General features: G+C 38.3%; 2 protein-coding genes across 3 annotated transcripts in view; one reads left to right on the plus strand and one right to left on the minus strand.

The window, feature by feature from the left end:
* LOC124268013 overlaps window positions 1-15,213 on the plus strand; it is a 67,189-nt gene that overhangs the window by 35,079 nt on the left and 16,897 nt on the right. The window lies entirely within an intron of this gene.
* LOC124268015 (multiple epidermal growth factor-like domains protein 10) overlaps window positions 1-15,213 on the minus strand; it is a 51,861-nt gene that overhangs the window by 9,154 nt on the left and 27,494 nt on the right. The window contains exons 1-8 of one of the 2 annotated variants that reach the window (XM_046703014.1): window positions 9,934-10,023; window positions 7,507-7,647; window positions 7,067-7,276; window positions 6,471-6,665; window positions 5,975-6,106; window positions 5,257-5,403; window positions 3,789-3,932; window positions 2,760-2,897 (exon numbers count right to left, since the gene is read on the minus strand). In XM_046703014.1, coding sequence (XP_046558970.1) covers window positions 2,760-2,897; window positions 3,789-3,932; window positions 5,257-5,403; window positions 5,975-6,106; window positions 6,471-6,665; window positions 7,067-7,276; window positions 7,507-7,647; window positions 9,934-10,000 — 1,174 coding nt within the window. In that variant the 5' untranslated portion in view covers window positions 10,001-10,023. Of the gene's footprint in view, window positions 1-2,759; window positions 2,898-3,788; window positions 3,933-5,256; window positions 5,404-5,974; window positions 6,107-6,470; window positions 6,666-7,066; window positions 7,277-7,506; window positions 7,648-9,933 lie in introns of those variants that run through there. The other variant, XM_046703018.1, reaches the window with a different exon arrangement.

The following is a 15,213-nucleotide window of genomic DNA, read 5'->3' on the forward strand; positions in this document are numbered from 1 at the left end:
ACAACCCATTCGTGAAACATATCTTAGGAATTGTGTGCCATATATAGTACAATGTATTAGTGAAATGAATACATTTTCATATGAAACATAATACGCACATGAAGAAATATAAACGAATCAAGCGAAGGCGTCCAACTCAATCATAATTATCAAAGCTGATCAACTAGACACGATATTGTGTCGATATTGCTTTACAATATAAATACAAAAAGGATGCATGGATATCAACATTAACAATAGTAAAGACAAGTGTTATTATGTGAGCTTGAATATCAAGAAATACAACATGTATAGTTTAATTGTTATATAGTACGTCACCAGTTGGCAACGGGGCGTAAATACATCTCCCGTGTCCTTACATCCTAATGGTTTTAGTAAGCTGCTTTTTATACAAGGTGCGTGATGTTGAAATATGCCTCTATATTCTTTGTATCACATATTTAATAATTTCTCCATGTGTAACAAAAGACGATTATATGAGTGAACTTCTTATGCAAGCCAGCGATAATATTTTCGTCCCAAAACAAGACATGGCAATTATTATAATCTTCCGATTCTATGTCAATACACAAATGTCAATATCTCGTTAAACTTCATACTTGATGTCGTCTCAAAACGTCAACCTCAAATCTTCAACTGTGACGGTGTACATTATGTTTTGAAACAGGTTTAGATTTTGGTACGTGGGATAACCACATCCAAAGCAAAATGTAGTAATGGAATCGAATACTAGTGTTTCAAAGTCACATGATAATATGGCAACATGCATATCTGAAGTACATGCCGATAATCAATGTCAATGGTATGATTACACATGTCAATGGTGTTATATCGCCCATACACTAGATCTCAATCAATTACCCGTGAAGATCCGGGTTAGAATTGGTCTTCAGCAACCCATGCTTGTCAGATGCGACTAACGGGATCGTGGTCAGGCTCGCTGATTTGGTTGACACATATCACCGTATCTCAATTGCGTAGATCGATGTTCATGTTGTTGATCACTGGGTGGTCTAGTGCAGACTTGATGATTTACAGACCGTCGCCATATAGCTGGATTATTGTCGTGTGTGTAAACAACAAACAGACAAAAACTAGATCTCAATCAATTGATAGAGATACGAGACCAGTTTGAAATAGCAGTCCTCTTCCAGCTAGAGTTCAGTCCTTACCGGCACAGATAAAGTGAGACGAGTGAAAGTATTAGGTCGTATTAATGTCGTTATTTAATCTCGCACAATTTATTATAGTCACCATCAATGTCACGTGATGTGCTGTCAAGCGTTTCATGCGTGCGTGGCTCTGTTGGCTCGTATATGTCGTCACCTTCCTTTTCAGCCACCGTCACCTGGCTTGTCTGTGTTGAGCGTGCAATATGTCTCTGCAGAGCCTTGGGCGTTATCTGACATCCCATTGACGCACTCATACGTTCCTGCTTCAAGGTTAGTTTCTTCGTATTCTGGTGATTGTTTTGTTTCAGGTTTCGAGAGATGACTTGTGTTGTAGTAATCGTGAGATTCGGGTTCCTGCAATGCTGGTCTGAAACATAAGGAGACATAAACAATCAGCAGCAGAATCGTCTCTACATTAATTCATGCCTCTTCATATCAAAACCCTAGGTTAAAACACAAATAGTGTAATTGCATTACTATCGAGTGTCTTTTCCTTTCTTTACTCGTTGTACCACCACTCATGTTTGGGAAATGTAATAGATTATTGAATATTGTTGGAATCCGTTACCTTCGTCTTCTCCAGATGATAACACCGACGGCAACTGCTTGCTACGACTACAGCGACAACGATTGCTGTCACTGTCACTGCAGGTATTAGTATTTCCTCCCCTCCGACTGGTTTGTTTTGCTGAGGTAAAGACGCTGGAACTGAAACAACACTTTTACCCTTAATGACAATTAGGTCAGTGATATACTGTGACAATTAAGTACATTTTGCAGACACTGTTTACTCTTTTGGTTGGCAGTCATACCGTTCACAGAACTTCAATTTTTCCATTGGTTTGTGTGAAGTGCATATTCCGTTTTCGATGACATGTTCCTACTTTGAGTATGAATTCAGTTACCAGTTTCGTACATACATTTGGCGGAAATTATTAGTGCATTGCATCCAGCCAAATGGTTTTATTTGGCCAAAAGAGTGAATTTGAAGTTTACAATTCAGTTAAGTCTCATGTATGGTTCATTTTAGCGGTTTGTTTTGCAGAATTAGAAAAAAATGGGAATGAAATAACACCTTCACCTGCCATGACCATTAGGTCATTGACAAATAACATTATTAATGTTTTGGCAATTAAGAAAATTATTCCTTTTGCAGACACTATTATTCTTTGGTTGAATACAGTCAATCATATCTGTCACAACCTTTATATATTTCCGCGTGATAGTTGACCTCTTTAGGTGAATGGTTACAGCGTTTCCGTGATCGATGACATCTTCCTACCGTGTGTAGTATGAATTCAGGTTCAGGTTCGTACATGCATTTGGCGAAAATTAATAGTTAAACGAAATCTGGCCAAACAGTTCCATTTAGGTGAAACACTTTATTTTTTAGTTTACATTTCAGTGTAATCTGGTTACTTTTATGCACCCAAACCATCCTGTTCACCATAATACTTGAGTGAAACATTATATTTCATTATTCAACCAGACATCCCCAGAGAAAATGAAGCAACCTTTTTTGTGTTTCCTGATTTCACACGATACTCATTAAGTCATAAATGTCTACAAAGGGGATAACGGTATTACCTGTGCAGTCAGTCTCTGTCCACCCTGTCCGGCATCCCCCGTCACAGTTTCCAGTTAAGTTACAAGAGGAGTTCCCCACACAGTGTCTGGAGGCACAGATCTTGACACAATTAGGCCCGTAGTGCTGGCTGTGACAGGCTTATAACAAACAGAATAGCACACAGTCAAACATTTTTGAGATAAGAGTGTCATATTCTTATGTTAGTGGGATTTGTCAAGGCCTATGGCATCGACCTGCAACGACGACATGGGTTGCTGCTGACAGCTACTAATTGATACCAATTCAAAAACCGATTACGTGGCCGGAATCGTACAAAAGGACTCTGTGTTTGGAAGTATTTTATGAGTATGGAAAAGAAGTTGTCACGTTTATTCACGTTACACAATGGCTTACATGTATTGATGCCTGTCCCAAAGCATGCTACACATAGCTGTTATTACTACATTGCCACCATTGAAAAAAGTAACTCCTTTAGTTGTATATGCCGTCTGTTAATGTTATTTGATAAATAAAGCATATTATGAACACATTTATGAATTGCATTTCATGGAGGTATTCCATTTCATTTAATGTAATAGCCGATGTGCTAACTTCGTAAATTTGCCGAAAATAGACACACTGCATTTACATGTACACTTCCTGAAAACACAATATCCTGCTGATGTAAATTCACCTATATCATCGACAACACATGCAAGCAAGCCAAGCTCATTTTATCATTAGCAAATGATGTTACTGTTGTCCGTTAGCGAACGTTGATTGTCTGTTTGGGTTATGAAAAGACACAGACTGTTTTGCCAATTAAATAAACGGAATGTTTGAAATTGTTACATGTCAAATATGTACACAGTGAAGTACGTTTATGACAACATACTTATAGTAAACTGACTGATATCACGTACTTTTTTCTGCCCTGCCCACTTACTGAATATCTTAGTGGAAATGCGTAGAACGAACTGCGGTTAAAATTAGTCGCCCCTCTGAATCCTCGTCTGGTGTAAATGTACACGACTAAATTATACCGTTACCCTCATGACAGTCTTCGCCCTTCCATCCAGATACACATCCAGTATCACATTTTCCTCTCACATGGTCACAAGAGGAATCTCCGGCACAATTCCTTTCTGAACACGTCATACTGCAGTTCTGTCCATAGGTTCCGTTGTCACATTCTGTAATGAAAGAGTGTACTTGTGAAACCAGAAACCAGATATTACCTAACTTACACCTAGAGTGCAGTTGCAACGTTAATGGGTTTTTCACAGGAATGGTGGTTAAGATTGACAAATACTAATCCTAATATCCAATATGCAGGCTCAAAGTTTTACATGTTAATGTATAGAATTTCTCACTCCGACTTACCACCGTCACTCCTTCATCAACCACATTCGATCATGTAAGTTTTAAATTTGTCAAGATGTCAATCTACCAATAGTGGAGTTATGGCATGTTTGGCAGCTCTTCAGCCTTTTATACCTGTATTCACTCTGATATTGAATTAGTCTGTATTATGTGCTGATCATGTACAAGTAAATTCATACTTTAAGCGATTCTGCCAAAGTGAGTGATAGATTTGAGTGAACATGTTCAGCGTGAAAATAGACCAATACCGTGAAACGTGTCAGTGTGTTGTTGTACATTTCAGTGGTAAAACACAGTCTGAAAGTCTTTTGGACCTACTGCGTCCGTTTCGTCAAGAACGGTTGCGTGTAACTGGCATGTTGGAAGTTGTAACGAGATATTGTGACATGACCTTTAACGTTTCACAGTCGGTAATTAGAGAATTACAATCACAATGAATAACCTTGATGACAGACGTCGATTTGGGCGACCAGGTGAAACACAGGACCCTTTTTTTTATAGAATATGTATGAATCATTGAATAACTTCGTGCAACTAAATAGAGAACATTGAAGTGTGTGTCGCATACTGTCTATGACAGCCATACTTCCTTACTAGCGTATGTGCTGATCATGTGCAAGTTAATGTATGGAGCATACTTCAACTTTGCAAGAGGGAGTAAGTGAATTGAGATTACTTGAAACGGCTGTACTTACACAAATAGTGAGTGAATATGTTTTAGCAATTTTCTAGCAATATCACGGCGGTGGACCCCAAATATGGGCTTTACATATTGTGGGGATTCAAACCGGGGTCTTAGCCGAGACGAGCAAATGCGTTTAATCCCCCAGGCTACCCTACCACCCCTACACAGATAGTGACATATCCTTTCATCCCGTAATGAACGTAACAGGTTTAGTACCATTTTTAAACGGCTTTTGTTTTGACACGGCGTGGTTATCGAATCACCTTCTTTCCCTACACAGGGTAGATGCTGAAGTGAGGGAAAACGGGGTGAGTAAAAAGTAACTTGTAATATTGCACAGCAGTGATATACTGATACAGCATGACAGTACATTATATAGAAGCATATAAGGTGTAAAACAGATAATTATCATTTTGCAACATTTCTTTGAATTGAATGTCAGCATGTACCTTGTGAACAGTCCACACCTCTCCAACCAGGAAGACATCTCCTGTCACATGACCCGGTGTAGCGATCACATGACGAGTTGACATCAGAACACTTCCTGTCAGTACACGTGTTCACACAGTTGACTCCATAGTGATTAGCGTCACATTCTACAAGAAAAACCCAACCAACCCACAATTAGAGCATTTCTTAGTTAAGACTCATGAAATTTATCAATGCAGTATGTTCATATGATATGAAATAGGAATCATAAAGGAACTGAATATATCAGTATAAACCAACATATTCCTGAGGGAAACACAAATGACAGTTCATGTAGTCTATTTCCCAATGAAGTTAATAATGCAGAAAAACGTTCTTATCAATAATTGAGTCTGCTTCATAAACTTTACACTACAAAATCAAGATTTCAAGCAGTCAACTTCAATGTTGATGTTATCAGAGTGACGTCATGTTGTATGAATGTTAATGTTATAATCACGCGGTCAACGGTGTGAAGCAACTTTCAAAATAACACTGTGTTGGAATAACTAAGATTTCACTTGTACTTGTACTTGAAATTTACTTCAGTGTCAGAATTCATTCGTTTGAGACACATTTTCTTCACCTATTTCAAAAACCTGTATAGATCAAACCTGCCTTCCTACCATTCAGGTCTACAGTTTACAGGACTGACACCTGACTGAATCTCCTGACTTACCTCACCTCACCTTACCTCACCTGTATCACACTTGAATCCTTGCCACCCTGGTCTACAGTTTCCAGGACACAAACCACTTAAGTGGTCACACGCCTCTTCAGCGCAGTGACAAAATTCATTACAGGTTTCACCAAAGAATCCTCGGCTGCAAACTGAAAGTAGGAGATAACGATACGGCTGCACAGTAATGATATAGAATTGCATTACACATTTAAAAAGTTGTCCACATCATATATTCGTCAATAAATGTCCGATTATGGCAAATGTGTATGTGTGGCCTATAATACAAAAGTAGTATCATTCACAGATGTACGCCCCGTCAACTGAAGATATCTTCACATATAGCAACACACAATTAATTATTAAACTTGTATCAATCTCTGAAGACACAGGGAAGACATTGACTCACGCTGAAGATTACAGCCTTGAATTCATGAATGATTTCAAAATCGATCATTTGTGGATTGCCTGGGCTTTGAAACATATGAACCTAATACAAATTTAATATACTCATACCGTATATCTCGACCTCACACAGATTGAGCTTTGTGGAATTTGTTATTGAGAAATATCTTCCAATGCCATCACACACTGCACTGTAGACTCCGTTGCTATTGACAGGGTTGTCGTAGGGGACAGCATAGCAAGGGAGGCCCGTTGAGGAGCTCGTGTTACTCAAGTACAACACACAAGACCGGATTCTTTCTGGGTCTAAAATAGATTTTTCCAAAGTAAGACCGACCAGCTATTTTTCATACAGACATAATCTCATTTACAATTAGTGATGTTTGTATTCGTACATTAAACAAAAGAAAAAAGTGAAGTTTAAGAGTGTGTGTTTCTATTGTCTCAGTTTTGACATTTTCAAAGAAACATTAGATAAGATGATATAAGAATGCATAACAATTATGTAAATGCTAATATTTAGGCATTATCGAAATGAACCATCCTGAAACACATCTTGTCATCGCAACGGATCAATTGTAACCTATTTTGGCAAACTGAGAGTGAATGAGTATGGTTTTACGCCGCTTTTTGTCAAAATGAGAGAAATACATGAAGTGAATACCTTAAAATTAGTTGCAGTTAATGTCAGTTAGTAAAATCCTCACGGTGCGTTGGCTGATATATCTTGACATCATGTATTCTGTACTGCCTTCCTAGGTCCACCTTCCACAAACCCCATGTAGCGTCAGCTGCGTTGAAACAGGAGCCGTGGTGAACATCCCTGTCCCTGTTCCCGTCAACAGCTTTGTCCGCTGACCATGAACTCATATACAGTCGAGTAGGGGAGGATGCGTTTCTTCTGTAGGCAACATTTTCTGCTTTGAAAAATATATTAGAGTAATTATTTCTCCAACCCATTTTTGTCATATCTTCAACATGGCGTCTCATTCTATACATATAATACATAATAACGTATCTCTGCCACTTTTATATTCTATTATTTTTCATATAGTAAAGGTTTGATTATAAAATGAGTATTTTATAAACCTTTAAGCAGTGCACAGTGTTGTTAATTCAGTAAAATGTAAAGGTATTAACATCAGACCTTTCTGGCAGTTAGCTCCATGTCCTCCAACCCAGGCAGAGTCACAGCCTTCTCCACAAACTCCAGTTGTCTGGTTACAGGAGTGTCCACAGTGACAGGAGTAGAGACAAGATTCACCAAACTTTCCTGGTGAGCAGGTTCCTTTTTGGCATACATGTTCGTGGTTTAATATTTCGTAAATAGTTCTTGTCGCATATTCAATGATTCAATCGGATAATATTCAAAACAACGTGATACATCAATAACTGACGATTCAAAACTGTGTAGGTACAATCAAGTATGCCCCTCTTACCAAAGTCTTAAACAGCATCATAACTCAGACTAAGAGGTTACAATTTTCAACTGCTTCAAAGATTTTCCAAAATTTATATGGTAGACATGTAGAGAACATTTGGAATTTCGATGAATCAGAATTTTTTTTGTGCGACTACCTATTTTAACTTGTGCCATATATTATCATGTTTTCCTGGTGAGCATGTTCCTTTTGGACATACATGTTCGTGATTACTAACGGCAAATCTAAATATTCAGTAAATAGTTCTTGTATGTATTGGCATTTTCAATGATTCATACAGATTTTAGCTCGAACACAACGTGATACATCAATCACTGACGTTTCAAAACAGTCCAAGTACAATCGAGTATGCTCCTTTCACCAGGATTTCAAAGACTCAGATTCAGACGTTGTCACAACATTCAACTGCTACAAGCCTTTCAAATGTTGTAAGGTAGGCAATTATGGAACTGCCTATTTTGACTTAAACCTTAAGTTTCCGTGTGTGTGTTTTGCAACTGAACCATTGACTAGCCTTTGCAGGTATTTGACTAGTGCCACTTATACGCTTACCTTTTCGCGAACACCTGGTATCAACACATAAACAACATGCGCATGGCGTAGTCCATATTAAATCGGCGACTCTACTTTTGGCAGATATCCTCTACTGATGTAGACTGACTGACTATTTATTTATTTCTTAACTGGACATTTAAACAAAGTTGCAATGAATAAGTGCCCGACGTTGATGGCGCTTTAATTGATAAATATGAATCATGTAAAAATGGAGGATGACCAAAGAGTGATAACGTCATGCGATAGTGTATCATTTTTGTAAGCCCTCAAATGGCAGCTAACCCGTAATACGAGGGGTTTATATTCGTTTAATATAGAGTGAAGGAACCAGGGAACATTTCATTTTAGGGTGGTACTATTTGGGTATCAAGTTGTACAGTTTATACATGGATTATTTCATTCACAACATTTTATGAATTTCGCGCAAATAGGCCAATTTCGTGCACGCGTTTTTTCATGATTTGCACGTGAACATCCGTGAAACGTGTCATGATGTCTGCGTGTACTGAAAGTTGATTCGAAATTGTTTTAAACTCAGTTAAACGTTTGTTAAAGTGCTGCGCCTGTTACGTTACGTGCAACTGGCATGTTGTAAGCTGGAACAGGACATAAAGTTTGGCATGAGCTCCTAATTTATCAGTCGGTAATTATCGAATTACAATGACTATATCGACATACAATTAACTTTTATAACAAAACTCGATTTGGCCATCCATGTGGAACAACTGCTTTACAAGACGTGTTCATCAGAACGGCTGTGTTACGACACCGTGTACACCACTATCCCACATGACAAACACAAGGAAAATATTCTTTGATCCATGGATATTTGTAAGTAAACGCGGTGAGCATAGATTTACTCACGGGCAGTTTGTCAAAACTGAAAGCAAATATCATCTGAAAATATCTCATTAAAAATATACATTATCAATAGTTGTGACACCATTTTAGCGAATAGTACCCCTGTTCAATGTATATACAAACCAGTATAATTAGTCATTTGGACTGTAACAACAGACTTATTGTTTCAGCTGAAACTAGAACTTGTCGCTGCAAGATTGAACTGACCAGTTAACCCAGTAGGAGTCTATACGAAAATGTATTAAGTACTAACTTACCCAACACCCACAGTGTTTTCATAACGTCTGGGTGTTGAAAGAATTGATAATGTCATATTACTACGTTTTGTCCAACCTCGTAACTGAGTTGTTGTCGGTTCAGGACAGATTGAGGTTCAACTAACTTGACTTGTATTAATACACGATTTATATTTGAACGATTTGTATTTGAAACTTTTCAGAATCTACCCAAGTAATAAGATTCAGATCCATATTTGTTAGCAGATTGTTTGTTTTTCATTGTTTTCAACTGTGACAAACATTTTGGTATGACAACTTTTTTGTTATGTCATTAGAGTGACCATACAACATGTATATATATTTATACTACGTGTATATACTATACATCACCGTCAACTTATAACTTTAGCTGGTCCATTATCAGTGATCACTGTTGTACCTTGTCTGGGGTGAAACACTCGTGTGCATCACAATAAGGAAACATAACGTGTCACTTGCCGAGTATTAGCTGTATCCAGCAAGCCGGTGTAACCACGAAGAAGGCTAATATCCAAACACCCGCCATGTTGGACAACCAGGAAGTTATTTCCGCTTGACTGTATAGTTGGGACACCTTCTGCTACACGGGTACATCTCATGCTGCTCACTGTCAATTTTTCTGGTTATCTAAGCAAGGCTTCGATACAATGTAAACATTTCGAATGCATGTATGTCTTTGTCCTTCTTGTAAATTTGAGTCAAGTGGTATGACGGTATATAGCGTTGAAAACAACTTTTACCTTTTGTAAGAGTATTTTCATGTGGATTGTCCGTGAGTGAAAGGATTTGTCATTATTCTTTTATTGTAATTGTGTTAAATTGAGAAAGTATATGCTTTGTGAGTGATACGCTGTGGTGTTGTTTGGAAGTAATCATATGTATCTCGCTGTACTGAATGATTTTAGAATGTACACAAACATGTCTGGTGGTAGAAATCACCACGCTATCGTAGAAGGTTCTTGAGGGGTATTTATCGCTATGGAGGGGTATTTATGCCAAAAAACTGTAAATTCCTAAAATGTCATATACATCAAGTGATGCATCAGTGCATGTGATTAAAGGGAGAAAACTGCTCCGAAATTGCCCCCCCCCCCCCCGTTGAAACAAGCATCAGTACCGTCTTACTTTTAAAAGAGAAGTTAATAGACTTGTTCCCTATGCGTCTGGTATATGCTTCCAAAAGACACGCAATAAATACCACTAGACTGTGTTTGTAGCAAAACCACATTAAAATACAATGAACATCCCAGCCATATTTCCCAAACTACGATTTGTAGTTTGCTTTGACTTTCTGTAAATTCAGCCATGTGGCACTACAGTTTGGCTGATAATATTTTACTCCCATTCCTGTTTTAACTACACCAACTTCAAATAATCCAAATGGTATTTCCTGACTTGAGAGATAGTCGATGAACAAGATGTGCTCGTGTTCCATACAGTGTAAGGGTAAATAATGACCTTACCCTTCTACGAAAATTTAGCCCTCAATTATCTTTTCTGAATTGAGGTTTTATTCACATGAATAAAGAATGAAATCGAAATTTAGATTTGGGTTGTAAATTAAGAAAGGAATCAAATTCTTCTTTCTAATTGAAAGTACCATATTGAAAGGAAGTCGTTTACACACCCACCATCGTTGACTACGGGGAGGCTGTTTAACTATATAGGCTATTCACAAGGGCCTCTGCCACTATGAAATGTCCTAAGGACGTCAGTTGAACAGGAAAAAAATAACACTGTCTCTCACATAGCTCAATATAATATTACTTTATGTTTTTTTAACACTTCTTTACAAACTCATACATCTACCTCACGTCTGTATAACAGGGTGTATACATGAACATTAACCCTATATATCAGTCGCACATGAAAATTATACACAATATGAAACGCACCAAATGAATGGTCTTTTGGAATGTTATTTGTGTTAACCTTGGCGTGGAGTCGGAAGTAAAGTAGGCATTGGCAGGCATTGTTGGAGAAACACGTGAACTGGAATGTAATAAGAATCAAAGATTCATGACTAGATTCTTGAATTCAAAGTCAGGATCACAGGATTCGGTAACCCTGCAGAGACATTTGCGGCACCCCAAACGACTAGGCTATCCTTGGTATCTCAACCCATTGCTTCTGCATTACCTTGGTCGGATGAACAGCCCTATGACTTCGACATTTTTTATTATTCAATTACTGAGGGAGTTACACAGTTCACATAGCATGCATGAAACAAACTTAAAACTAAATTGAATAGCTTTGTATGTGCGTGACTATCCATCGACAGACTTGGTCAAGCCAAAATGTCGGACTGACCTTCCTCTCAACAGAAATCAAAACAAAAGAGAATAAATAAGATCAGCTTTTCGTTACCAGTGCTACTCATGATATAGTCACAATTGTACAATAGATTCTGCTTTTTCTGAGATTTCTTATGAATGTGGAAAGGGTTTTGTCGCTTCTTGTAAAACTATGGATGCCCCAAAATAGATAAAGCACAGCGGCATAATGTGTAACTGACATACGTTTATGAACCTAACCTCGTACATTCGTAACTGAAAAGCTCGATTTCAAAAGCAACATTTAATATTGATGACAGGAAAAATACAACTTGAACACGACTGACCGAATACACCCAGCTCTTATCTGATTTGGGAAAGTATGCTTTTATGTCGCTGGTCAAAATGTGGATTCACACAGACTCAATACTGCAACTCTTTGTAGCATTTCAGTGTTGATGTTTATGTAGTGTACACATCATGAGAGGCTTGAAAAGAGACATTTACATTCATCGAGGAATAAGGAAAACTGTTTGGAATGAACCACAATGCAGTAAATACTGTACACTGAATGACACCAACAGGCGCAGGAACTAGGATAACTGTTGGGACACCCGTCATAATAACACAATATGTTTTTATCAATTTGTAGCAATATGTACCTGAATAAAATATATGTTATATTAATATTGAACGTCGGATATCCAAATCACCGTCATGTAGTAGTCAAAAACCTTATGTGTGTCTATATTAGGACATAGTCATAGTCAGAGATTACATTCCTAGAATGTAGTATTTTCTAGAGTGTAGTGCTATGAACCAGACTTGCCACGGCTTTCTTGGATTGATTTAAGTCACGAAAAAGGACTCCGAGGTAAAGTCATGCGCAGTAATGATTAAGTGTTCGGTTCAGTGCTGCTTTTACCAGTACTTTATATTACACAGGGTGTCATCTCAATGTCTACAGCCCTCTTTACCAGTACTTTATATTACACAGGGTGTCATCTCAATGTCTACAGCCCTCTTTACCAGTACTTTATATTACACAGGGTGTCAGCTCAATGTCTACATCCCTATTTACCAGTACTTTATATTACACAGGGTGTCATCTCGATGTCTACAGCCCTCTTTACCAGTACTTTATATTACACAGGTATCATCTCGATGTCTGCAGCCCTCTTTACCAGTACTTTATATTACACAGGGTGTCATCTCAATGTCTACAGCCCTCTTTTTGGTTTTTACGGCACTTTTAACAATATTCCAGCAATATCACTGCGGGGGACACCAGAAATGGGCTGCACATATTGTGCCTATGTGGGGAATCGCCCCCGGGTCTTCGGCGTGACGAGCGAACGCTTTACCCACTAGGCTACCCCACCGCCCACTAGTTATGTTGTGTAATGTTGCACACTCAGGAAACATTTTCCCTTTACCCGTTAAAAAGCCATACACTACCTTTATCTAACCATGACATACTAACAAGAATTGTTAATTGACCAATAACGAGTGAAAAATGTCCACGTTATATACTATTAATGTAGTATATTACTAATGTTCTGAGAAGTGGAAGACCACCTAACATATATTTTGTATGAAGTGTTGACATAACGCTTGATGTGTTGAATTCGGAACTTTCGATGTTTTCACTCGCATGGTCAAAGGCAAAGAAATTCATGCGTTTTGTATATTGATATCCTTTGTAATCAGACACAGTATAGCACTTTGCTGCTGCAATAGATGCGCCCCAGCTTGATAGCAAAGCGGAAACACCTTCCTGGTTGCCAAACATGGCGTATGTGTGGATACTCACTGTTGGTGTTGTGTTGTCAGCCAACTTGATACCGCTTGTAACAGGTAAGTTATCAGCTAGTTCTCAGTGTGTGGTTTTCTGCCTGTCCTCTAAAATCACCTGTTAATAAGAAACGTGCTCGCTTACCACATAGTAACACTGTTGAAGCTTGAGATAAGTTTCAATCAATTTGACCTGGTCAACTTCAGGCTTCAAATGTATTTTTAAGAACTGCTGGAACGTCAATCGATTTGACGAATCACATTAAAAGGTACAAGCATATTTATTGTTTAATATCATAATGTAATACTGACTCTGGGGCGGTGGGGTAGCCTAGTGGTTAAAGCGTTCGCTCGTCACGCCGAAGACCCGGGTTCGATTCCCCACGTGGGTACAATGTGTGAAGCCCATTTCTGGAGTTCCCCAGCCGTGATATTGCTGGAATATTGCTAAAAGCAGCTTAAAACCCAACTCACTCACTCCCACTGACTCTGCTTCGATGATTTGGCCGTGTCCTACAAAGACGACCGTTTGTTCTATGTGAGGTAAAGGTACCGAAAGGCCTCGATTTGGGGAATTAGATAATGGGAGTTCGCATTGAAACAAGAGAGGGGAGGACTGTGAGTTCCATAGGTTTATTCAAACAAGTGTGTCTGATACAGAAAATATAGGATTTCATACCTCGCAGCTGTACCCGTTTAACGTTAACAAGTTCTCTTCATTTCAAAATGCGCTATCAGCTCAACTGCACGAAGTTGGTGGTAAGGAGGATAATCTCGGAATTTACCGAACAAGAGGGTATATTGATTATAGTGTAGCCGCAGTCAAGCATGTCTAGTTGGTAACAAAATATGTATCACCGCTTTACCATGGCACTTACAACAGGTGTTAAATATTAATCTTAATAACCTAAACAAAAGTTGACGTTTGGTCGATGGTAAAACCTGCTGAGATGGGAATACATTTTGAACAAAGGTATTTGTTGCTACCGTGCCTAGTGGTTAATGGGATAACATAATGAACGACCTTCTCGTAGTGAGTATATTGTGTCTAGGGTTATCACTAAGCTGGGTACCTCAGTGGGCCACAATTATAATACAGGCGTAAGTACCATACCAGTAAAACCAGCCACTCTCGCACGTCTCTCTATGATCTCTCTAATCTAAAACTTTACTTCACCTCACTGTTTCTCTCTGAGAGCCCTCGCTCATCCAGCAAAAAACCCTTCAAATATGTGTCACCGGCCGTGATATTGCTGAAACATTGATAAAGTCGGAATAAAACGTTAACCATTCTCGGTCCCTCAATCATTTTCATAAACTAGAGTAACTTACCTTCAGTCAATGAAAGATTTATTACTCTGCCGGAATGGCTCGCTGCGAAATCCAGTCACTGACAAAGGCTTTCTAAAGAATTACACTGAAAGGTATGTCGTGGCAATTGCCGTTCTACCTTTTTGAAATCACTTCACTGTCTAAAATAATGCCTGTTCTATCATAGTTACAACAAAATGTAATTCTATCTGGTTAATTTGTGTTCCCATGTTTGAAAATATCCTGCATATGGCATTTAGCTACGAATAAATAAATGAAATGGTTAATTGCTGAGTTAGTTAATTACCTAACTAAGTAGTACATCCATCAATTGATTTATTCATAGTATTCATTGATATTG

The sequence above is a fragment of the Haliotis rubra genome, unplaced genomic scaffold, assembly GCF_003918875.1.
Source record: "Haliotis rubra isolate DU_JTF1 unplaced genomic scaffold, ASM391887v1 Scf1355, whole genome shotgun sequence".
In the NCBI taxonomy this organism is placed as follows: domain Eukaryota; kingdom Metazoa; phylum Mollusca; class Gastropoda; order Lepetellida; family Haliotidae; genus Haliotis; species Haliotis rubra.